At 45.1% G+C, this 27037-nt stretch overlaps 1 protein-coding gene across 2 annotated transcripts in view; it reads right to left on the minus strand.

The window, feature by feature from the left end:
* The window catches only part of ZFAND3 (zinc finger AN1-type containing 3), a 251596-nt gene that overhangs the window by 181800 nt on the left and 42759 nt on the right, over positions 1–27037 (minus strand). For both annotated transcript variants that reach the window (XM_054023791.1, XM_054023793.1), the window contains exon 2: positions 5700–5740. In XM_054023791.1, coding sequence (XP_053879766.1) covers positions 5700–5740 — 41 coding nt within the window. The remainder of the gene's footprint in view (positions 1–5699; positions 5741–27037) is intronic.

A 27037-nucleotide genomic window follows, 5' to 3' on the forward strand; every position in this document is an offset into this window, starting at 1 on the left:
TCTGAACGGCTTAGTCCACTCCAGGTAGAAAGCCAGAGCCCATCTCACATCCAGCATGTGGAGGTGGCGCTCCTCACTGGACACATGGGGCAGAGGATCAGCAGAAAAATGTCCTGACCCATGTGATAGGCAGAGACCATCTTTGGGAGGAATGAAGGGTTTGGGCGGAGCTGGATCTTATCTTTATGAAACACCATGTACGGGGGCTCGGAGGTCAGGGCCCTGAGTTCCGAGACCCGCCTAGCTGACGTGATCGCAACCAGGAAGGCCAGCTTCCACAAGAGGTGTGACCAGGAACGTATGGCTAGCAGCTCAAACAGGGGCCCCATGAGACGGGCCAACACCAGGTTTAGGTCCCACTGCAGGACAGGGGGCTTAACATATGGGAAGAGACGATCCAACCTTTTAAGGAATTAGCCAGTCATAGCATGGGAGAATACCGTGTGACCTGCATCAGGGGATGGAAGGCCGATATGGCCGCCAGGTGCACCTTGACTGACGAGGGCGCCAGGCCCTGGGCTCTAAGGTGGAGGAGGTAGTCCAGAATAAGCTGGATCGGGGCGGCCACCGGGGAAACGCCCCGCTCGTCCGCCCATCTGGAGAACAGAGACCACTTTGACAAGTAGGCTCAGAATGTGGAGGGGCGCCTGCTTTCTAGGAAGACGCGCTGAACCCCTTCTGAGCACGTCCTTTCCTCCCTACCTAACCATTGAGCAGCCACGCCGTGAGGTGGAGTACCGCTTGGTCAGGGTGGAGGAGGCGGCCCTGGGAGAGCGGCCTTGGGCGGGACCGCAAAGGCCACAGCATGGCAACCGCCAGGCCAGTGAGGGTCCCGTACCATGCTGCCTGGGCCATGCCGGGGCAATCAGAAGGACCCAGGCCTTGTCCAACTTTATCTTTTCCAGGACCTTGCTGATGAGCGGGAACAGGGAGAATAGAGAAACTGGCTTCACCAGGACAGGAGGAAGGCATCGGATATAGCACCCCATCCCAGCGCCCCTTGGAGCAGAACCGGGGACAGCGAACAGATCCATCTGGGGAGTTCCCCATGCTTGGAAAAGTCTGTGCACCACCTCTGGGTGGAGAGACCACTCATGCTGAGAGAAGTTCGTGCTCAAGTGTTCCGGACACCCAGCAAATGGAAGGCCTGTAGGCAGATGTTCTGGGCTAAACAAAAGTCCCACAGCCTGAGGGCTTCGCGGCAGAGGGCAGAGGATCGGGCCCCACCTTGCCTGTTGATATAGAACATCGAGGCAGTGTTGTCCGTGAGTACCCTGACCACCCGGCCCTCCACGTGCAAGTGGAAGGCCGTGCACGCCAGCCATACCACCCTGAGCTCTTTGGTGTTTATGTGGAGGGTCAGAGTCTGAGCCGAGCACAGATCTTGGGTCTGAACATTCTCCACATGGGCCCCCCATCCCAGATCCACCTCGTCGGACACTAGTTCCAGTGACGGGGCCCTGCCCCTGAACGGGACCCCTTGGAGCATGTTTCTCAGGAAGGACCACCACCGTAGGGAGGGGATCACTGGTTCGGACACTGTGAGGACTTTATCCATCCTGTCCCTGGCCTGGGAGAACACCGAGGCCAACCAGAGCTGGATGGCCTCATCCTGAGTCTGGCGTGACAGATCACATGACCCAAGAGCTGGAGGCACACTCTAGCTGTTGTCACCGGAAACCTTGTGACCATGTCAATGAGCCCCTTCGGGGTCTCAAACCTGCCGGTGGGAGGGAGGCTTTGGCCAACGAGGCGTCCAGGGAACACCCTGATAAACTCTATGAGTTATATCGGGACTAATGTGGACTTGGTGTTGTTTACCAATAGGCCCAAAATGGTGCACTTAGACAGAAGGAGCACCACGTGATCCGGCACCTGAGACTGGGAGCTGTCCTTGACCAACCAATCGTCCAGATAGGGGAAGATCTGGACCCCCTGGCGCCTGAGATAGGCCGCCATCACTGACATACATTTCGTGAATACCCCGAGGGCAGTGGACAGGCCAAACGGGAGAACGGTAAATTGGTAGTGTTCCTGCCGCACCGTGAAATGGAGGAAGCATCTGTGTCGCTCAAATATATGAATGTGGAAGTATGCGTCCTGCAGATCGAGGGCCGTGTACCAGTCCCTGGGATCCAGGGAGGGGATGATGAAGGCCAGGGAGACCATGCGGAACTTGAGCTTCACCATGTATTGGTTCAGGCCTCGCAGGTCCAAGATGGGCCTGAGCCCCCCCGTTTGGCCTTCGGGATAAGGAAATAGCGGGAATAGTACCCCTTGCCTTTGAACTCCCCAGGTATCGCTTCCACCGCTCCTAAGCCCAGGAGCCTCCCCAACCTCCTGGGGTCCCCCAGGAGGGATGGAGGTGGGCGTGGTGGTTGGGTGGGGAGGAAGTAAACTGGAGGGTATAGCCCCGGGAGATGGTGTTGAGGACCCATTGGGCCAAGGTCAGCCGCGACCACTCCAGGAGGAAAGCACACAACCAAGTGGAAAAGGGAAGCTTGATTGAGATCCCTGATGAGAACTGGCAGGGCGCCCTTGGGCATCCCATCAAAACCGCCTTTTCTCTGCTTGCTTGCCCTTGGAGGACCCAGACTGGGGGGCAGGCTGAGACTGCCTCTGTAGGCGCCTCATAGTCCCGCGACTTCTTATAAGAGGTATTGTATTTTGACTGGGTGGCTTGAGTGGGAGTCTGCTGCGGCTTGAATTTAGGTTTTGCCGGAGCCAGAAATATAGAGACTCAAAGTCTGGAGAGTTGTGCGGGAGTCTTTCAAGCCATGCAGCTTTGTATCCGTTTGTTCCACAAACAGAGCTTTGCCATCAAACGGAAGGTCCTGCAGGGAGATCTGCGCCTCACTGGACAGCCCAGAGAGCAGGAGCCATGACGCCCTTCTCATGGACACCGCGGAGACCATGGACTGCGCGGCCGTGTCCGCTGCAGCCAAAGCTGCCTGCAGGGTTGCCCTGGCAGCCGCTGTGCCCTCTTCCACCAGCACTTTGAACTCCTTCCTGTCGTGCTCCTGGAGGGAGTCCTTGAACTTAGCCAGGGAGCTCCGCAGATTGAACTCATGCCGGCCCAGGAGAGCCTGGTGTTCGCCACCCGTAACTGGAAGCTCGAGGACGAATAAATTTTTCTTCCAAATGAGTCCAGCCTCCTTGAATCTTTATTTTTCAGGGCAGGGGCTGGTTGGCCCTGCCGTTCCCTGTGGTTGACCAACTCAACCACCAGGGAGTTAGGAGGAGGGTGGGTGTATAAGTATTCAAGCCCCTTGGTGGGTACAAAATACTTGCGTTCCGCTCTCTTAGAGATGGGGGCCAATGAGGCCGGGGTTTGCCACAGGGCATTTGAAATTTTTGCCACCCCTTCGTGGAGAGGCAAGGCCACCCTGCCTGGTGCCAAGGAGGACAATATATTAACAGGGAGACCAAGGGCTCCTCCATCTCCTCTGCTTGGAGGTGGAGCCTTGATGCCACTCTTTTTAAGAATTCTTGGTGGGCTCTGAAGTCCTCCTGCAGGACGGAGGGAAGAGGGGCCGTAATCACCTCATCGAGGGAGGGTGAGGATGCTGGAGTGGTACGTTGTGTGTCCAACGGCACCAAAAGGTCCACCGACTCCTTCCTCAGAAGTCTGAAGAGGGAGGCTGACGGTCCTTCTGAGGCTCCAGCCACCAAGCGAGCCCACACCGGGGGCTGCGTCGGGGGCCACGGTGCCCACTGGTACCATTGACCTGGCCATGGGGCCCAGTGCCACTGTAGCTGCTGTGGCGCTGGCTGTTCAGCCTGGCCCATCAATGGACGACTACAAAGGGAGGCAAGGCTGACATTCAACCTGTCACTGTCCCTGAACCGGGAGAAGTGACAGCACCAGGAGCGATGCCAACCATGGGGCTGTGATCCCAACGTGGAGGACCGGTACCGTCGGTAACAGCTGCTCCGCAATCGACGCCCAGGGCTGCAGAGGCGGTGCCGTGGCAGGGTCCTGGAGCAGGACACCGAACGGGAACGACATAGACGTTCGTGCCATGACTGGCTGCGATAGTCCCTCTGAGACGAGGACCTTTGGCATCATCTGCCTCAGTCCCATCGGTGTTCGCTCCTCGAGGTGGAGCAGTGCTGAGAGTCTCGGTCAGACGGAAGCCAACCAGGCAGTCTGGTGGGCGTCGAGGGTGATCCACGTGGACTTTGCCCTGAACGGCTGCTGGGCGGCGAACGGCATCAGGAATGTTCCCTCGACCAAGACTGGTACCGAGCCAGGGGCGACTGCAGAGATCCCAGCGGTAGCTTACCTCTGGAGCGTGAGGCCGACAGCGGCGGTGCTCCTGGTATCAGCATGGACATAACATCCCGGGTCACCTGTGGAGGCCATCCAGGGCCTCCGGTGTGGAGGGCATCTGGACATCCAGGGAGGCCTACTCCTCTCGACTTGAGTCAGAGGCCTAGAGGCCGGTGGGAATCGAGGGCTGTCTGACATGGGTCTAGCCTCTGTCCCGGGTTTATTCCAGTACTACAGCGAAGGCGGCCACTTTCTAGCCTTCTTGGCGTGCCCCGTGGATGGGGAGTGGTGCTGACTAGTCGATGGTGCTGAAGGATCACCGCGCACCGACACCTACTGTGGAATACACATGAGCAATCACTCAAAGAAGAACTGCATGCTTCTGAGTACTCAAGTATATCAAAAGTTTGTGGCACTTTATTCCTTTATGAAATTAATATAGAGAACTTTTATATGATCTATGATCCACCACGCAAGGGTCTTCCTAGACTTTAAATAGAAATTCCAAAGGAATCTGGTGGGTATTTTATACACTGTTGGCTCAAATTTAGAAAAACAAACCAACAAACATGGATTTATGCATTCAAAATGAATGGTCTAAAAAAATTCTAAGGGGTCATTACATTTTAGTTTTAGGGCTAGCCAAGAATCTAAACCATAAAAATGTTGACTTTTTTGCTTCAGCTTTTAATATTTACTTCTAGCTCCCTTAAAAGAGATTCTTTTAAGATATGGAAGAATGGAAGAGCATCAATTACGGCAAAGTAAGTGGGATTAGTATAATGAATGACAACGATTTCAAAATCTGAGAAAGTTAATGTAAGAGTGGGCAAGTTACGTGAGACTGAAAAGGTTGATAACAGTTCCCAGCATTCTCCAAGTTTGCAAGAAGAAAATACAATGCAGAGCTTAGGATTAAGCCTGTTGGTCAACAACCAATGATTTAATGCACAAGTTGGATATTAAATACACATGGGCAGCAGGACTGATTTCCATAGCCACTCCTCTTCCTTTTATAGTTTCATCTGTGCAAGATTTTGGTGTTTAGTAGCAAGAGTAAAAATGTGATCTACCGAATTCAAAATTCCAAACCAGACTGATACATTTTGAAAGCTATGTCAAATTTACACGAGTTGCACTAAGACTGGCGCTCTACAGTTCAAGGGCATTCCAGACTTCTGTTATCTTCACTGAGTGAAGGTTGATTGGTATATTTACACAAGAGGCTCTTGCTTTACATATACTGGAGATCGTTTCAACAAACATGAGCAAATAAAATGAAGCACCAAAGTGAGGAGAATCTGATTTCACACACACACTGAAAAATCCAAACCCCACGCATAAACCCCAAAAGAGATGGCAACAATGTGATGATTTAGATAGTCTAAGAAAAAAAAAAAACCACAAAGCCTTTTAGTGCACTTACCAGCAAAGCATTTGGAACAGAGATTCATAGTCTTGCTGGACCTAGGGCAAGAAAAAAAAAAAAAAAAAAAAAAAAAGAGTAGAGCTAAAAATTCATTATAATAATTCTAAGCAATACACCAGGAGTTTTCAGAAGAAAAACAGGAGTAGGAGGGGGCAAACATTTAAATGGCTAGGCACCTATACAAGTCAACAGTGGCAAAGGACTGGCAGAACTAAAGGCAAGGCGGGAGGAAAGAATCTCGTTTGACAATCTTTTTTCAACTTGGGAAAGAGCTTTCAAAGCATGGCTTCCAAACATTTATCCTAGCATTCATAAATAACCTGTAGGATAACAGGTATGATAGACATGAAAAGCTGAATTATTCCACTTGAAGCAACAGTTTTTCAGGTCTGGCACTTCTCCCATTGAAACATTTTAGGAAATATGTTGTTTGTACAGAAGAAAACATGTCTACACAAGATTTGATTTGTCCAATATTCCTGATTCAGTTCAGACCAAACGCCATAAAAGTCACATTTTGGGGTTACACAAGAAAGCACTTTCATAGTATCATAGAATATTAGGGTTGGTAAAGACCCCAGGAGGTCATCTAGTCCAATCCCCTGCTCAAAGCAGGACTTTAACACCATCCTGAGTAGGGTTGAAATACATAATGGTAAGCACAGTTATAAAGGTTATACCCAAACTGCCCATGCTATAACAGTTCCAAAAATATAGAGGAACTCACTTTTCATGGGCTGTCTACCTGGAACTTCTCACTAGCACTAAATTAGCTACGTTTCTAAAGGTAAAGACAGATGTGGGAACAAAAACAATGGAGCCCACCAAAATAATTAAATTTCTAGTTTAAAATCAAACAAGGCTGAAATTTTGAAAAAGAACCCACAACTTGCACAATATGTTGTAAAAATCTAGGCACCCAATGGAGACCATTGTAGTATCAAATGGCAAATATTTCTATAAGTGTCTTTTCAGACCAATTACTTCTCAGATTAAATATTTTCCTGGTTGAATTATAGAAACATTCTAAGTGTTTTGCAAACAGGGCATTTAAAATTTTTTTCCTGTAACATAGGGAAAATCCAGATCTGATTACTCATATCTTAGTGCCAGGCATTTCAGGACATTAAGATGCTTCTGAATTCCTGCACAAGTGAAAGTTGGTTTATAATTGACTAAAAAATCCCAGTAGAGTACAGGTTACTGCAGGTATGAGTCAGACATACTTGCTAGCTACAGCAGGAGATACACACACACACACACACTAATATTAAATATAAGCAGTATGTGCAAAGGAGAAACATTCAATCCTAGGAAAAGAAAAGCAGAGCAGCCCTATCCAGCCATACAAATACATCATATGGTTGATATAGACCCAGATACTCAGTATGTGCATTGACATTCTACACAGATTATCTAGTTCCAGAAGAACTGCAATTAAAAACAGCAGGTGAGCCCACACCTACAGCATTAGCATGCTGCAGTCCAGTACTCACTGCTTGTGAGTTAGACATTCTGGACTAACTCAATATGCCAGGCAGGAGCTTCTCTGCAAAACTATCAAACCCCAAAGGGCAGTCAAGAGAAAACAAGGCAGAATAGGGGTGGTTCATACTGATGACATCAGAGCTGGCAATGACAGGGGCATAACCAACCTGCCTCAGCTGCTAGTTATCAATCCAAAGTCTTCATAGGATTTTTTTTTTTTTTTTTTTTTTTTTTTTTTTAAAAGCATGGACAGGGAAGGAAATATATTGCTATGTTAAAGGGAAAAAATGACACTCATTCACCACACAGGAGCTGGATGTTTTGAACGAGCGGTGCTATGAAACAGTCCCCATATATTCATCTTACGGGCTGAATAACTTCAGGTCACTACACAAAATCTTTCAGTTTCTCATTCACATAAGAAGGAAAGTTCACAGTGGTCAAACACCACACAGAAGAAAGGAGACGTGCTGCTACATATTTGGCACATCCTTTTTTTTAACCCCACAATAAAATAAAAGAATAGAGAACAAGTTGAGCAGGTTGTACATTCTGGATTCAGTCTCTATTATTAAATTTCAGTTCAATGCTATGCAGCAAGGCAACTGAAAAACAAAGCAGAAAGAACCAGAATCAGCAAGATAGTGAAGAGATTTAGAATCATATCAAAACTCTACGAATTGAGGTTGCATTCAGCCAGAAGACCAGAGGAATGAAACTGCCAATGCAAGAAATTACAGATAAAGCAAAACCCTAAAAAGGCCTGTTTATTTTGGATACATTAACACAAGCTGATGAGAAACTTAACAATTCTTTCTTACAAAGCTGTATCCTGCATAGTACTAACTGCAAAACAGATCATCCTACCAAAATCCACCAGATTCTGATTCCAATCAATCCATAGTTTTCCTTTAAAATAACATGGAAGATCTTCAGATGGGGACAATAGTGTTTATAACCCAATTCAACAAAGCACTTAAGTTCCACTGAATTCACACTTAGGCTGATCTACACTAAAAAGCTAGGTCAACCCAACTGCATTGCTCCGGAGTGTGAAAAAATCCACACCTCCGAGCAACATAGTTAAACTAACCTAACCCCAAGTGTAGACAGTGCTAAATTGACAGAAGAATTCTGCTGACCTAGCTACCACCTCTCAGGGAGATGGATAACCTAGGCCAACAGGAGAATCCCTCCTAGGGTGGCCCAGGTGCCTGGTTTTCGACCGGCAAGTCTGGTAGAAAAGGGGACCTGACAGTATCCGGTCAGATCTACTGACCCGACACCCAAAGTCTGGTTACTGTGAGCGGGGAGGTGCTAGGTCATCACCTACGCCAGCCCCTACCTCAGCAGGAGCCACCTCTTATCTGTGTCGGGAGGCTGCAGCTCCCAGCCCCGCAGGCGAGTCCCTTCTGACCTGGGCGAGGGTGGGGGTGGGGAGGGTAGCAGGGGAAGAGCAGCAAGTGACAAGATGGGGGGAAGACGAGTGGATGAGGGAAGAGCCTCAGGGGAAGAGGCGGGGTGGGGGAGGTTCCGGCACTCCTGCTGGAGTGTCCAGTTTTTAATTACCACCAAGTTGGCAACCCTAATCCATCCCAATGACGTAGGTAGTGTCTAAACTGTAGCATTTAAGTGTAGACAAGCCTTTAGTCACAAAAGGTCACTTCAGAATTGCTTTGCTGAATCTGGGTCTTAACTAGGGAAATGGACACCACTACTAGCCTGTGGCAAATGGGGAAGGGGTGGGAGGGCTGGCATTTATAACATGGGCCAATCATGTTGCTCCTGATGTCAACAGAAGTCTAGCCACCCACTCCACTGGAAGCAAGACTGAGCTCACAACGAAACTAAATAGAAAGCAGTGCTTTCTTTTGGTTAGAGCACAGGACTGGAAGTCAGGAGAACAGAGTAATCCTAAGCCCGACAACAGTTCAGTTAAGGCCACAGCATAGATGTCACAGAATCAATATTTTGAAAGTAAAATACATATGATTTTTTTTAATTTTAGTGGCATTTAGCAAAAAAGCCTCTACTAAATGCTACACATTGGTATACCTGGATACACCAGTACGAAACATGTATGAGTATGCCAGTTACACATAGCTATACCCCAGAGGTGGGCAAACTATGGCCCACAGGCCACATCCGGCCCACGGGACCCTCCTGCCCGGCCCCTGAGCTCCTGCCCCGGGAGGCTAGCCCCCAGCCCCTCCCCTGCTGTTCCCCTTCCCCACCGCCTCAGCGTGCCGTGCCACTGGCACAATGCTCTGGGCAGCCAGGCAGCGCAGCTGCAGAGCCGCGGCCTGACCCAATGCTCTGTGCTGCGCGGTGGCGTAGCTGGCTCCAGCCACAGCTGCGCCACCAGCCACCGGTGCTCCAGGCAGTGCGATAAGGGGGCAGGGAGCGGGGGGGTTGAATAGAGAGCAGGAGAGTTTGGGGTGGTGGTCAGGGGGCAGGGGTGTGGATAGGGGCCGGGGTGGTCAGAGGGCGGGGCATGGGGGGTTGAATGGGTGCAGGGTTCAGTCAGGAAGGAGAGGGGGTTGGATGGGGCAGGAGTCCTGGGGGAGGGGGAATTCAGGAATGAGGGGGGAGGGTTCCAGAGGCGGTCAGAGGACGGGGGGGTTGGATGGGTCAGGAATCCCGGGGGGGCCGTCAGGCGGCAAGAAGCAGGGGGCGGGGGCCAGGCCATGCCTGGCTGTTTGGGGAGGCACAGCCTCCCCTAACCGGCTCTCCATACAATTTCCAAAACCCGATGCGGCCCTCAGGCCAAAAGGTTTGCCCTTCCCTGCTATACCTGATCTTGCTGTAAGTGGGTATGTAATACCACAAAAGTCTCATACTGTTTCTGTACAGTGCAATATGATTTTTAACTTAAAGTGAAACTGATTAAAGGGTTCCATTGTATATTTCACTGTAAATGATTAATAGCTAACCCATCTCCCCAAAACACTGGAAGATAAGGCTGAAACTGAAAAATTCTTAATATATCTTCAGAAAAAGCAAGCCACTACAGTTGTTCATAAAGTTAAGTTGAATTATTTTTGTAAAGGTGAGGAAGGTATCTGGTTCTAGAACTCCAAGTCAATATAGAAATGGGGAATCTTATGCAGGGTGGATTAAAAAAAAATTATTTAAATTGGATTTTTTATTTTATTTAAATTATAATATTATTTTCTTTTTACAAATAAACCTGTTTAAAATGAAATCTGAATTGAGTACAAAATATGTTAAGGATTAATCTTATTGTAATCTCTTAAAACATTTAAATAAAAAAGAAATATGTTGAATCAATAAGCCTCTATCAGGAAGTTTGAGTTAAAGACAACTAATCTATATAAAGAATGGGGGAGAGGGAAGAGAGAATCTGAGGGCAGGTCTACAGTCTGAGATCAATCCACCGGCGGTCAATTTAGCGGGTCTAGTAAGATCGCTCTCCAGTCGACCCCTGTACTCTACCCCCGACAAGAAGATTAAGATAAGTCGACTGGAGATTGTCTCCCGTCGACCCCCCGCAGTGTAGACCCCACGGTAACTCTACCTAAGGTATGTCAACTCCAGCTACGTGAATAACGTAGCTGGATTTGCATAGCATAGGTCGACTTACCATGGTAGTGTAGACATAGCCTGACTTTTGAGGTCAAGCTTTATAAATATGGCACAATAGGTCATATACTACATTAGGGGACTGATCCTGTGGGGGATCCAGGGACTGTGCATTTAATTGCTGGTAGGTTTCTAACCTCACATTTGCATCACAAGAGTCAACCTCACACTTAGTGATAGCTAATGGAGAATTGCATACTTTATGCATGTTACAGTATAACTCGTGTCTGTTAAACTATGGATTTCTATAGATAATTTACAACCTACTCTTGTAAATAATTTAAGTTAGTATTCAGACATCCACAAATATGAATAAATCAAATCAAACTAATGGTATTGGCTTAAAGAGAGACTATGAAGTTAAAACCAATTGGAAGATACAGTGTCAGAAAAACCATTTAACTGAGGTAAAGTTACCCTGTGGATTCAGGAACTACAAAGTGAAACAAGCTACCCAGGTCAAGTGGCATGACAGAGAAAATTAGGGGCAGAAGATACTTCAAGGCAGCTGGAAAATCCCTGAGGATAGAGAATGATCAGATGTAACATTTCTATAGGCCTCACTGGCTAAAGGAAAGTTCAGGTAGTAGAGAACACAATATTCCTTTAAACAGATAGAGTAGAAAGTAGCAGCAGCAACATAGGGACTTTGATAGAGGAAAAAATGTACAAGTCTGCCCTCAGGCAAAACTACAGTCACAGTGATATTTACACACTAGCAAAAAGTAGTATGTTTAAGTATAACAAAAGAAAATTTCTAGGTAATTTGAACTGTTATCTTTAAGGTTGCCAATTTTGGTTGGATGTATTCCTGGAGGTTTCACCATATGACATAATCTTTAATTAAAGACTGATCTTTAATCCTGGAGACTCCAGGACAATCCTGGAGAGTTGGCAACCCTGTCTTTCACTTTCCCTGCTAATGCCTGCAAATTTCCCCAGTAGATGAAGACCCCATTTTAAGGATTCAGAAGCAAGTATGTGAATGCTTGCCCACTCTCACACACTGCATTTTAAAATCTTAACTCACTAACCAACATTTATACCCACCCCCATCACCAGATTTAAAAAAGGCTTTTAGGCCAAAGCCTCATAAGCCAACCTTCAGCCTAAACTAGAGTTTTGATGGTTTTTTATTATTTTTTTAAATGGCCAAGGACCATAATGGAAAATGAAGGCTGTGCAGAGAGGAACTATCATTGTGAAAATTAACATACTTGAAATCTCAAATATATATATATACTGGTATTATAACTTACTGGCAATCTGAATCACATTCAGCCGTATGAAAAACTCTTTAAATTCTGTTACTACTGATTGCACTTTTCTACTTAATCGTAGTGAAACTATATTAAGATCTGAGCTCATCCACTCCAACAACATTTCAAAGCATTTTACCGGATTCTATTCATTATTCCACTAAGTATTCCATTTATTACTAGCAGTGTAGCTAAGCATTATCATAAAGTGTGGTACAACTCAAGGCACAAAACCCTGCTCAGTACCTGCCAGTGTTTTTGCAATAAGTTACATAGATACAATATGTAATCCCACTTTCTTTACACCAGCGAGCATGACTAAAATCCTAACTGCAAATCCTCAGAGCAGAGACTGCTAGATGTATTGTGCTTAAAGTATAGTAACTCAAATCTAAAAAGATAGAAAACAATCTAGAACTTCAAGCATATGTAAATGGTCAGTTTTGAGCATTAGAAAGAAACTGAGGAGAGAGATGCAGAAAGCTATTTAATATCCAAACACCTTCCGCTTTTCCAATTAAATCTATTTGCTGAAAAGCAGTGTCAGGTGTAGCTCAGAGAAACTAATGACTGTCATGAAATCACGCTTCACGGTGGACTGAAAATCTGTTTAAAAAATAAAGGGGTGGTGAAAGGAAGCTAAACACATACTGAAAAACTAATACCAGATTACTCCTCCTCACTGCTAATAAGCAATGTAAGAAACTCAGTTCCCCAAACTTTGTCTGTGCTAGAAAATTTCTTAACCTTTCTCCAGTAACAGCTGAACTAGCACTACTAATGCGGGGGGGGGGGGGGGGGGTTTGGGGGCAGACCTTTTGGTCTGAGAGCCACGATCTGGGTATGGAAATTGTATGGCAGGCCATGAATGCTCACAAAATTAACCATTCAGAGATATTCAAATAAACTTTATTAAATAAATATTCATTTTAGTAGAAATAAACATAAAACCTTACTTACTATTATAAATATACCATCATAACAACATATTACAATAATTAAATCAAACTAATCCCCTTTCCACGCACGCGCGCTCGCTCTCTCTCTCGCCTGGATTTGTCCGGCTTCAGCTTCCAGTCATTGGAACTCCTTGAGATTCACCAACCCCCTGCTCTCAGAAATCTCCTCCCACATGAAAACTGCCACTGAGCACTCCCCAGCCAACTACTTTGTTTTATCCTCAACAATGGAAAATTAACCCTACTAAAACATCAGAGTCACCTAAGTCAACAAGTAGCAGGCACCTGGGCTTGCACGTTCCAGGCTCTGATGGCACGTGAGGTACGTTCAGGTTGTGCAGCTGGAGTAACGTGTGCCCTCACGCCCATCACACAGGTCCTGAATATGCAGGAGCCCCCAACTCCGCTGACTGGCAGAAGCGCCAGAACAGGACAAGCCCCTGACCCCGCTCCCCGACATGAGCGCCAGGCGGGCAGAGCGGGGCAATGGTGCTCGAAGGCCAAATTAAAGGGTCTAATGGGCTGGATGCAGCCCACGGGCCATAGTTTGCACACCCCATACTAATTTGTAAGCACTGACACCACTGGCAGGACTGATGTACCTGCACCATTCTTAAAAAGCATAAGAATTTTTCTATGCTCGATGCACCCCTTCAATGCCTGAGTAGAGTCAGATTTCCCTAAATACTGGTTCAGAGCTTTTATTTGAAGTGTGAGTGTGTGTGAGTGAGAGAGAGATATTTAACTTGATATACATTTGAACACTAGATTTCAGAACAATTGGAAAATCCCAGAATCTGCATTTTTATTGGGACTAAGGGCTTGTCTATGCAGCCAGCAAAGCACACAAGAGGGGTGTGATCTGCAGAGCACACTAACATGGTGCATTCCAACTGCTCCATGTAGATCTTGCTGATGCACTTCAAATGTACTTAGTTCAGACTGTTTAATGTGTAGTAAGTATCTTTTAGAGCATGCCATGAGGGTCTATGTGGGGCAGCTGGAGAGTGCAGTATGTTATGGCTCTCTACAAATCATCCCACTAGTGTGCTTTGCCATGCACATAAGCCCTGAGACATTCCAGCATGCCATGTGAAGGGTTCCAAATGAGCAGTTCAAACTGTTTTATGCTAAATTAAAAAGTGGTGTGAACTGCAATAGAAATTCACAACTGAAACCGGTAACATTAATACAGTGGTAAGGTTAAGAAATGAAGGACACAAGTTCTTTTACAACTTAGAAGTTGCAATGAATTGGCAGTAGAAAAACTCTGATCTGCTTCAATGACACTGTAATTGGAATGGTGATTAAATGCTTCCTGGGCCTTTTCCAGAACGGCAATTATACAGCAGGATCTCAGCATCGCTACAGCCTAAACATCTTAGCTCACTGACTGATACCCATCCAGCATGTCAGAGGTCATGTGTCTGAGAAATACTTTAATAATTAATGAATGGCATGACATGCAACAAAGACTATACATAAGCCTCCTTACTGCATATGTAATGGATGTATTGTTTAATGTATTCAGCAACCTGAGACAACTATATGTATGTTTGAGCAATGCATTTGTACCACTGTAGCTAATAGTCTGTCAACATTTCCATTATACAGCAATTTTCAAAGGTTTATAATTCCGCTGAAGAATCTGTTGAGCTGAATCTTTGCACCGAGTAAAAGCAATACTGTAACCCACGTATGTATATGTTCATCCAAGTAGGCCAGTAGATTATTTAGTGTTAAAGAAAACCGATCTAGCCCTATATTTTAGTTTTTCTTTATATTGCTTTTCATCAGTGTCGTCCACAGCACCGTAACACTTCACCTTGTATAGGGAGGAGGAGAATTAGACGTTGTTAATTAGACCCTCAATCAACCCTTTGGATATTTTGTATAAATTGTATACGAGCTTCTTAACAGAACGATGTAACTGTTCTATAAAGTGAGTAAAATTTGGGAATAGTGTATTGAACAGTGAGAATGCCAATGGTGAAAGGTTCCAAATGACCAGTTCAAATTATTGTATGCTATGTTAAAAAGTGGAGTGAATGGCAATAGAAATTCCAAACTGAAACCGGTAACATTAATACAGTGGTAACGTTAAGAAATGAAGCACACATCAGGAAATATATAGTTAATGATGAAAGCTCAAACTTAACTTTAGGCTTGTACTCATGCTTTAAAAGCAGTCTACTGAAGAAGAGCTCTGTGAAAGCTCGAAAACTTGTCTCTCTCACCAACAGAAGTTGGTCCAATAATATTACCTCACCCACCTTGTCCTTCCATTGTGAATTAATCAGTTTATGTAAGATTACACACACACACACACACACACACACACACCCATGTTTAAAAGGTGGTGGAATTTTTTAGCACTCAAAAGTTAAGAAACGTCAGCATTAAGGTCACCCATGCTGCCTTATTTTGGCCCCATTGTGGGTATGCATTATAATGCAGTCTTTCATTCAGACCACAGCAGAGATGGTGTTCACCATAGGTGCTGACTCCATGGGTGCTCCAGGGCTGGAACACCCACAGAAAAAAAAAATGGTGGGTGCTAGCAGCCCCCTGATTAGCACCTCCTCCCCCTCCACCGCAATCAGCTGTTCCACAACCTGCAGGAGGCGCTGGGGGTGGGGAAAGAGGAGCAAGAGCTGGGCTCGCTCAGGGGAGGGGGCTGAAGAGGGTGGAAAGATGCGGGGCGGGGCAGAAAGAGGCAGGGCAGGGGTGGGGCCTTGGGGGAAGAAGTGGAGTGGGGACGGAGCTTGAGGGTGACCATCCCCTGGCACATTAGAAACTCGGCACATTCGTTGTTCACTGAACAATAAGTTATTCAATATCTTGTTTTATCCTTATTATTCAATGTATGGCCCCATGTCTGCACACCATCCAAACCCTGCTCAGTTCCGGTGCCACAGAGACTTCCAAAAGCCAGCAGCAGCAACTGCATGGAAAGTCCTGCTCAGCACTGGGTTGGAGCACGTCCAGTCACTGTGGGGAAGGTGTATGCCCAGTCCAGTCCATGCAAGAGTTGTGAGGGGATAGAGCATGCCCAGTGCAGACAGAATTTTGGAGGATTTAGCTGCTAATCTATAACAAGTTTCTACTGACCATATGCGAATTGATATTTTTCAAAGTCTTATAAATTGCCCAAACTGGCTGTTTTTTCATAGGGAAGTGTCACGGGTGACTGAGCCCTTTAAGAGGGGGCAAGGGTTCCAGTGCCACGCAATTGGGCAGGGAAGGAACCTTGACCTTATAAGGGAAATGGATGCACCCAAGGTGAAGTAAGAGGAGAGCTGCTGAAAAGGCTCAAGAAGAAAGGAGCTGGGGAAACTGCTGGAGGAGTGACCAGACAGTCTAGCAGACACAGGCCTAAGAAGTGGGTCTCTGCAACCTCCCGACCTCAAGGGGACAGACTGATTCCACAAAACTTGGGAAGGGCTGATAACTGTACTAAGTAGAGAGGCTTGGAACCTGAGAGACCTCGAGTAAGAGGAGCTGTGCCCAGCTAGAGACTGGAGGTGAGTAGGAAGAGGCTTTACTTTGGGTTTGTTTTAATAAACCAGCCCTCAAGAAAGGGGTTTGTTATTGGACATAAACCCCGGTAGATTATTCCTGCAAACATCATGTGAAGGGGAAATCGATGCAGGGGCCTACAGACCCACATCGAACCATAAAGGGGTGATGAGGAGGCAGCTGCCCTTTCATAAGAAGGTAAAAAGATCTCTCTCTGAAACAAAGGCCGCCCCAAATTTCAAGTCCCAGCTCCAAGCCATTGAGGTTATAATGTTTCTCAAAGACATGGTTGTAAAAATGTGCAAAAATGTATTTTTCCCTAATCTTGTTCTTGGAAACAGCTGCTGAAGCCTTCCGTAAAAAGAGTTCAGCCTTAAGGAGACACCTGGACTTGCAGATTTCAACTTTAACAATTTAAATTTGGCCAAGTTATAAGAACTGAAAACAGGATAATATAATGGGAAGTGCTGAGGCAAGCTTAACTATAGGTGGCACCACAAGCACTGACTATAGTAAGAAATTCTAATTTCTATTAAACATGTGTAGCGCACCAATCATATCGGGGAACTACAACCTTACAGTAAGTTATAGTACACACAGCATGTTTCCATGTGTAGTATTCATGTTTGAGGGAAAATGAGTTCAGTAGTCTAAAGTTATGAATTTTTAAACTTGAATACAAGCTAAAGATTGAGACAGCGAATGCTCTAAAAAAAAGTCTGAGGTCTGGTCTGTACTGCAAGTTAGCTCAAGTTATTACATTCGGGATTTGTCTACAGAGCAGCTAGGAGGGGGCTTCTCAGAGTGGCTAGACAGACACATGATAGCTCTGCTTGAGCTAGTGCTCTAAAAAAATAGTCTGGCTGCGGCAGTATAGGCAGGCAGCAGTTTGGGCTAGCAATTCTAGTGGAGCCTATGGCACTGAGGCTACACTGCTATTTTTTGCATGCTAGCTCAAGCACAGATAGCACGTCTGCCTATATGTGCTGGGAAGCATCCACTCAGTTGCTGTGTAGACATAGCCTATCTCAAATGTAGTATTTGGAAGGTAACTCAAGTGAGAGTAGTCACACTGTGGAAACACTTCACAGTGATTTAGCAACACAGGCTTTGTCTACACCACGGAGGTAGATCAATCTAAATAACGTAGCTGAAGTCAACAAACTTAGATCTACTTACCGCGGGGTCCACACTACGCAATGTCGATGGGAGACGCTCTCCTATCAACTCCCCTTGCGCTTCTTGTTCAGGTGGAGTATAGGAGTCGACAGGAGAGTGATCGGCGGTCGATTTAATCGCCGATGCATCAATCGCCACACGTGAAACACCGGTATGTGCAGACAAGCCCACAGAGTGAGTAGATTAACAGCTAATAAATGTGTTAACTTGAGCTGTAGCTGGATCCCCCCACTGCATCACTAGTTCAAGCATCAGCAGCATTCAAGCTTCAACTCACACACCCTGATGGGTTCAAGCTTAAAGTAACACTTTACTCAAGCTAGAGATTTATTTGTGTAGATATGAGTTGGGCTAGAGGCTAACACTGCAGAGAAGGCAAACCCTGATTGAGAGATTTAACTTGCAGACTTCAAACATTTACTTGTAAAAAGTATCAGAGGGGTAGCCGTGTTAGTCTGAATCTGTAAAAAGCAACAGAGGGTCCTGTGGCACCTTTAAGACTAACAGAAGTATTGGGAGCATAAGCTTTCGTGGGTAAGAACCTCACTTCTTCAGATGCAAGTAATGGAAATCTCCAGAGGCAGGTATAAATCAGTATGGAGATAACGAGGTTAGTTCAATCAGGGAGGGTGAGGTGCTCTGCTAGCAGTTGAGGTGTGAACTTCTTACCCACGGAAGCTTATGCTCCCAATACTTCTGTTAGTCTTAAAGGTGCCACAGGACCCTCTGTTGCTTTTTACTTGTAAAAAGTATTTGGCCTTTTTTTCCCCCCCAACATTGCCTGCTTTGTAGAGGAGAGAAAAAAAAACCAAGCCTGAAAAATGTGGATACTATATACTTATATAAGAAAGCCTAATTGAAATTTGTCACTATGAAACTATAATGTGGGACAATGTTAAATGTACAAGCCCAGAGGAGCAAATTTAAGGTTGACCTTTCATATTTAACTCTGTCTTTCATGATATGATTACTTGACTTCACTGCTTTGACATTGCATTCAAGAGGGTTTTTTGCATGGTATATTCCTTGCATTTTTGAAGGAAAAAGGATTACCAATGAAGCTTGCAAATTCCATAATCATGAACTATCTAATTTAATGTCTCCCAAGCATCCAAACACCCTTGACCATTGCTTGGCAGGAAATGTATCCCTTAATTTTTATCACTTTAGATATTTAGATTTTTTTTTTTTTTTTTTTTAAAAGCCCAGCACTTAGAATTTAACTCCTGTTTCACCACTTTAGTTGGCAATAGCTAAATCCATCCCCATAATAAAATTTATGCTAATTCTGCCTTAATTGTGCTAATTAAGTAACTTGGTACCATTGGGGCAGGCAGGAGCCATCTCTTTCTGTTCCGGAAGGCACCTCCAGCAGCCATTAGTAACAAACCACTCCTCATCCCCAACAAATCAGTTTCCCAGGAATCTTCTATCTTGGTAGTCATAAAGTGCCTAATCATAGTAACTAGGTGTAAACTACAAATTGAAATAAAATGTTCCATAAAGACATGGTTGGTTAGTTATTCCTTACTTATGACACTCCCGCCTTCATGTTTTCCTTCCCTTTTTTCTCACTTTCTTCATGGCCCTTTCTACACTAGATAAATTAATACAAGATATCACATTGGTGTTAACTTTAGTTCAGATGAACTGATGTTAGCAGCGTAGTGAGAGACATTCTTGACAAGCAAACTAGCTGCCAACCCCATTTTCAACACTGCAGCAGAATCTGTAGAAAGTAGTCAGGGGAGTTGCTTATACTTGGGCTCCCAATAATGATAACTCTGGTTTAGCTGAAACGGCATTAAATATCAGTGGGGCTTTTTGATTATTTCTCTAGCACAGATGAGGTCTATACGATGGTTCTTTAGCCCTCCCCTGGATGGGAAGATCTGAAAGAAATTCTGTCTCACGTTGTGCTCTAATAGTGATTGGGCTTGTGTTGATCACAACTGGAGTTCTCTACCATGAATGTTCTGCCTCTGACTCCTGGAATTTGTGATACCAACCATGTTAGTGTTCCTTACTAATGCAGGAATTTTGGTAGGTTGCAGATGGAAAATGTTAACAGACAGGGGCCTGAGTAAAGGTTTTAATCATCTGGACTAGAACATTGAACTAGATTTGGAATGGAATGGGGAGTAAGACAGAAAATGCTTTTGTAATGGCCTCTTGCCAGTCTCTCCTACTCAAAAAGCGTGCTGATATGTCCTTAAAATGCAGCCATTCTGATTTAGCATGTATTAATTGAGTATACTGTAGTATTCTTTTGCATTTATATTGCATCTTTCATACTGAAGCACTACATAAATTTTACACATTCAGAAGCAATGAAGTGTGCCAGCCTCTGTGGCAAAGGCCAGCAGCCAGCCAGAAAACAGGACACTGCACAACAGCAGAAAGAGGAAATGTACAGCAGGACAACTCCCTACTCTTAGAGAATGCATCATCGGCCCTGATACCTACACATAGCTGACAGAATTTCAGTTAAGGTCTTGCCTGAACTTCATAGAACTCAATGCATCTAAATTGAGGATGAAAAGCTGAGACAGCTCTAGCTATATTTAATCTGTATTTCCAGGGAAAGTAACGACTACCAACCAGACCAATTCATCCCCTTCCAGCAGAGTCTAAATGGTCCACATTGCTATTTTGCATTTTCTTTTTGAAGTCAGCTTCCCTGCAGAAAATGCTATTGTCAAACATTCCCTCTCCTCAAATCACTTGCAATCTTTTCATGTATATCCTGTATACTTCACTTCCACCCAGGCTCAAAAGAAGCAAAAGGAAGTGTGTGTGCGCTAAGTATGTACAGAATATGAAGGGCCATTACTGGCAAAGGTGGGAATAAAACTCACAAGTTCTGACCAACCCACCTTCCGCTTATTCCTCTAGAACATAAATTTTTATGTACTGCTGTTGCACCTACATGTGGCCTCCATGGAGACACAACCATCTCTCTGAGATTTTACAATATCCAATTACACCTCTACCCCGATATAAAGCGACCCGATATAACATTAATTCGGATATAATGCGGTAAAGCAGCGCTCCAGGGGGGGTGGGGGGGGAGAGGGGAGGAGGGCTGCACACTCTGGCGGATCAAAGCAAGTTCGATATAACGTGGTTTCACCTATAACGCAGTAAGTTTTTTGGCTCCTGAGGACAGCGTTATATCGGGGTAAAGGTGTACCTTGTTCCTTAGACCAGGTACTCAGATAAGGGACTTGCAAATACCTACCTTATCCCTGTACTCCTTTCCCCAAATAATCTCATTAAGATCTACAAAGCAAGTCATGTTTGAAGAAAACTGGTACAGTCATCACTGAGTTTTGTTTGCAAAATTTCTGATAATAGATGGGGAATTTCTCACATGTAGAAGTCAGGTAACTATACAGATTTTACGGAATCTTGCAAAAAATGAATTTCCAGGCCGAAGTCAAGTGTGGAATTCACAAAGAGGCTCAGAAAGCCACAATTAGCTGAAAAGGGGAGAAATATAATAAAAGTTCAATCTCAACCTTAATGCTGAATTCCCTGTGCACCAAGACATGGCCTCATGATTCTTTTAATGTATGTTGTAACATGCAGCAGAACTGAGAGACTAATATAGGTGAAGATATAAGGTCACTAAACATTACAGGAGAAGACTCAGAGGACTCAAGTCTTTATCTGTAACATGAATATGGAAGGAAATACATTTTCAGTAAACATGGAGAAAATTTTAGAGATTTACAAAATGCTGAATATGCCTATAAAGGTTATAACTTCAGAATGAGGAACAGATGCCATGCAAGATGTTTATGTTTCAAGGAACTTTCCCCTTTGAATGTAGGTTAAATATGAATAATAATTACAAGTTTCTCAGTCAAAAAGAGCTTTTATATTCTGATACATCTCCTTCAATACCATTTCCTAAAAATAAACCAAGACTCCCCACAAACCGATGCAGCTTCAACAACAAATGAGAACATTTACAAAACAGTGAAAGGGTGGCGCAAACAAAAGCAAAGTCAAGAATGAACCCAGAGATCACGCTGTAGTATTGCGTCAAATACATATCTCTCATTGATCTCTATGACCTAGCCATACCCAGGTGAATTAAGGACAGAATGGCAGCCTCAACTTTTAATTTCCTTATTTTTCCACTTTTCCTATGATACCACTGTAGGTTATTTAAAAATTTCTGTCTTTGAATACTATGCTTATAATGTAAAGCTGCTTGAAAAGCAAAGGCAGCACCCTGATCAGGTGTTTCCAATTACATCTTATTAGATTCTTCTTTGTTCATTACTTGTACATTTCAGAAAGTGTTAACTTTATGCTAACACATCTCTTTAAAACGTCTTTAACTACTAGAACAATGATTTTGACTCATAAATCAATTTTATATCTTGTGCTATCATTATATGGGAGCTATCGGACACGTCTTTAATTCTCTGCAGCCAGCTTTGTGTGCACTCATCGTACAAGAGAAATATAGCACTTCAACTCTTCATACATTTAAGGTGAAAGGGTATAATAAGTGATATGTAAACTATCCGGTATTCCTGGTTAACATTGTACCAGCTACTATGTACAGCCTGTTATACTCAAAATCAAAATTTTTACTGTAGGATATTAATGGAGGTGGCACATTTCACTGTTAGTTGGCACAAGCTTTTAGATTTCCACAGCTTGCCAAAAGGACACTTTCACACATGTTCACTATGCAGATATAGGAGAGAAGATAACTCTGCTACACTTGTCTTTGGCTAAAATGATTTTTTTTTCTCTGTGTACACTGTTCTCTTTAATTGGGATACAATTGCTACTAAGACTTTGCATCAGAGTTAGTCAAACATGTTCCAACTTCAGCAACCACTCTAGAAATTACAGAGCTGGGCTTCTAGTGATTGCCTAATTGATTACAGCATAAACAAATTCACCTTTGGACTAACAAAGGAAGTTAACAGCTAAGGAGGAATGTCAAAACACACCACCTCTTAATCTTAACTTCAGGGTCACTACTGTGACGTTATAATTAAACAGCAATTATTTTACTTAAGTCTGAAGAACACAGCAACTTCTGAATCATAACAGGAATTGGTCATAATCTTTTATAGTATACCTATCATAAAAATGTTTATGTTAAGTAAATAAAAGTAAAAACATTCAAGTCTGCAAGTTTCAGCATGTATGAAATAATCTAAAGTAAAATTTAGCACACACCATGTCAAGAGCTCAGGAAACAAACAGCACAGACCCAAATCTTTCATGACCCCATGAGAAAAAGGAAACAAAAAAAAAATGAAAGCCATGAGCTAGACAGATATTAATGAACAGGAAGTGTTCTGCAAAACAAGAAATTAATCTAAGTCTAGAGTTGGGCAGATTTTCCATGAAGGAAATTCAAAAGGTGCATGCATGTAGAAGTCTGAAGCGAAAACAATGAGCATCATTAGTACAGTCAGAAATATGAGCAATGACAAGTTATAGGTAACAATTTCTAGGTTAGTCTATTATAAAGCAGCACTTACAACTGCTCAAGAGAAAGAAAAAAGTCTGTGCAAGGCAGCCTCTGCAGTGCTGTGTTTTTTTTGTTTCTTTCTTTCTTTTAAATCAGTTACACATGGATTTCTCCCATAAGAAAAATCTGATTTATATCCTCCATAACAAAACAAAAAAAGTCCAAAATTTGTCCCATTGGTGTAGAAGTAATATGTCACCTCCTTATTCAAATCCCTTATTAGAACTACTAAAACAGGAGGCAATACCAAAGTAACTCATTAAGTAACACACATTCCTAGTGAATAAAAAAAGCTGTAAATGCCTTAGTGCAACTTGTTAAATACCAATTCTTTCCAATAAGCAGCCTGTATTGCTAGGAACAAATGAAACGAGAGTCTGTATTCACAATGCACTGAAATGGCATACTTGTCAACTGTTACCATTTTAAGACAATGGACTTTTCTCTTTCCATGTTCTTAAGAATTCACATTGTTAATTCGAAATCTTCTACGGTTACAAAGTTGATTACCAATTAATTAAAAGTTATTTTTTTGGTGCATCAGAGCTAATAAGGCTCTCTCTCTTTTTTTTTTTTTTTAAAGCACAGGGAAAGCTATGATTTCATTTCATGTGATTTCCAACATATGCCAAATAAAAACACACTTTTCTGAGACAAACAAATGTTATGATCAGATAGCACTAGAAAGTTAGTCCCATACCTCTGGACTGTCACTGTTCTGAAGTCTAGAAGCAACATTTATGCCTAAAACTACATGAAAAAAAGCAAAAAGGCAACAATTTTTTTTTTAAACCATGCCACACTCTTTCTACACAAATTAAAATAATTTAAATACATGTTTAGCCTAAATATTAAAGTATCTTCAGATTATCTTAATTCCTTGGTACAGAAGGAGTGAGGGGCCCAGTACATAAGTAGTCACAATGAAACAGATGCTCTACTTGTGAAAATTGTAGTTCAACTGAAGTCAAAGGAGCTATGACAATTTACACCAGCTCAGGAGGTCCCTAAATGACTAATATACCACACAATATAATGGTATCACTGCTACAGATTATTTGCCCAATAAGATGACAATCGGTGCTGGTTATATCAGTTGTAGTTAAGGTTATCTCAGATCTTCTGTTAGCTTGGAATAATATATTGACCATGCATGGTCAATATATATTCCGATTCTTCAGTTTTCAAAATAATAAAGTCATTCAAAATGCAGCAATCAAAAATTCTGCATAGTTTAACTCCAGGTCTCTAATTTCAAGAAGTCAAGAATGAAATTGGGTTTTGGGTCATGTGGAAAGAAGAGAAATATCACAGAGCAGATGAGTTCTTTGACCCCTGTGGCAGATGTATTAACCCAGTTACTAAACAGCCATGAGTAAAAATTCACTGTCCAATCAAAGTGCTTATTTCTTTAACCCGTTCATGAGACTAAATAAGAATTTTCCCAAGGCTCATCTATACTACAAAAAGGAACCATACTAACTAAGCACTTAGCCATGGTTAGGGGTTTCTTATATTTTCTCTTACAGCATGGTCAGAAGCTACAGCATTAGATAACCATTTTTTTCTAGATCTTGAATAGTTTGTTTATGATATAAGCTAAAACACCATTCACTAATGCAGCCATAGCACCGTGTTTTCTCTCCACACTGGTAAGAAAACGTCATTTCTGCAGCAAAGATTGGTTCTAAAAAGACGGCAATGGATGAATCAGACTAACTTTAAAACAATCTAAGATGCTTGTGACGAAGTGGGGGGTTTTCTTGTTTTCTGTGGAGTTTCAATGGTTTGCATGCGGAGGGGGTGGGACTCAGTTTCCCTGGGTGTTACTAGTTCACGAGGTGAGGGGAGAGGGAGTGTGTTTTGCAGAGGACCAGAGAGAGGACGTGGGGACCCAGCCGATGGCCGGGAGGATGGATACCCCAGCGACCGGTGACCTGGTGACCCAGAGGAGACACAGCCGGTTCTGGCCAGTGGGAGGACAATGGGCTGCAGAGTGAGGACCCAGTGACCTAACCAGCCGGTTCCAGCCAGAGGAGAGAAGCAGGAGCGGAGGCCCCGGTTTACGACCCTGTTTACCTGGAGAGAAGACAATGGACAGAGGCGGGGCCTGGGGCCAGGGATCTCAGATGCCCAGCTGCGAGCAGGGGGGCTCGGGGCTGGAGAGGGGAAGCAGGCAGAGCCCACCTGGTTGCAGAGAGACTGGGATGTGCTGTGCTGAGGGAGGCCAGGCCTGAGGCTCAGAGAGTTTCCTGTGCTGTGTTCAACTCTCAATAAACCCTTCTGTTTTATGCTGGCTGAGAGTCACTCCGGTCTACAGAACAGGGTTGCATCAACCCCTTCAGGGGTGGAGGCCCCGGGGGTCCAGAGTGAGTGGACTCCCTGAGGGGGCCCACGGCAGAGACAGACGTGCTAAGGCTCAGAGAGGTGCGGATCCAGGAGGTGGAGGGGCCTGACCCCGAGAGAGAGTGGACCCCCGAGAATGGCTGTCTCACTAAAAGGGGCACCCCCCATGGACCGCATGGAGCCAAGAATGGGCACGATCTGTGAGTCCGTGACAACCTGGTGTCAGAAGTGGGATTGGTCGTGGATGTACCCTGTAGACGTTGGCTGCGGGCGCAGGCGCTTTGCAGTGAATGGCTGCCAGCGATAGAACGAGGGTATTGAACGGAACCAGCCTGGAAATGGCCTAGAACCAGCTCCGTAAGAACAACCTGGAACGTCTCTGCAGGGAGAGGGGGCTGAGCGTGGGAAGGCTCACTAAGGAGCGGCTGATTGCTCAGCTTGTAGAGAATGACCAGCCTGAGGCGCAGGCTCCAGACCCCGGGGGGCTCCCGGGGTGCCCAGAGAGCTGGGGGAGTAGCCGTGGGGGCAGTCTGTGTAGTGACCAGGAGTGGGTCAGACCTGACTCCCCAGTCAGTACAGGGAGACTCCAGTCAGGTCCCTCCCTAGAGGAGCTGCGGAGATTGGAGCTGCAGCTGAAAGCAAAGGAGCTGGAGCTGGAGGATCGGAGGCTGGTGGACAGAGAGAGAGAACGAGCGGACCGTGTAGAACAGCGGAAGCACGAGTTGGAGGTGGACGAGAGGCGGGTCAAGAGGGCCTGCCGCGGGGTAAGTGGGGAAGGGCCACTACCGCAGAGGATGTGTATAACCTGGTGGGGTTGGAGCAGCTGTATGACATCTGCCCTCCGGACCTTAAGATGTGGCTAGTGGACCGGAAGCCCAAGGATCTGCGCCGTGCAGGGGCGCTGGCAGATGAGTTAGTGGACAGTAGATCGGGGGTAGGGGGGAGACCCACATCAGGGACTCATAAGGGGAGTCACCCTGAGCCCTCTCAAAGGTGGGACTCCAGGAAGCCCAACTCAGGGGTGCCCGGGACTGCCGGGGCAGGGCGACCCCCCTCGTGGGACTTGAGGGACATGAGGTGTAATTACTGTGGCCAAAAGGGGCACAAGGTGGCACAGTGCCTGAAGATGAAGGAAATGGCAACCAAGCAGAACCCGTGGGGTGTTAACTGGGTGGAAGCCCACTGAGAGGGGGCACCGCCGGGCCCAGGGGCTGCAGTCAAGAGGGCTGTGCCAGGGGGAGGGGACCGCCAGGCTAGACCAGCAGGGGAAGGCGGGGCCCCAGGTCAAGAGCACCCGTACCCAATCCGCCGGGTGAGCGTGGGACAGGCCCCGGGGAACAATCGCCACATCATCCCCATTGAGGTGGGGGGAAGACGTGTCCAGGGGTTCTGGGACACGGGTGCAGAGGTGACGCTGGCGCGGTCCAAGGTGGTGGACCCAGACCAGCTAGTGCCTGATGCCTACCTGATGCT

This window comes from Malaclemys terrapin, chromosome 3, assembly GCF_027887155.1.
Source record: "Malaclemys terrapin pileata isolate rMalTer1 chromosome 3, rMalTer1.hap1, whole genome shotgun sequence".
NCBI lineage: Eukaryota > Metazoa > Chordata > Testudines > Emydidae > Malaclemys > Malaclemys terrapin.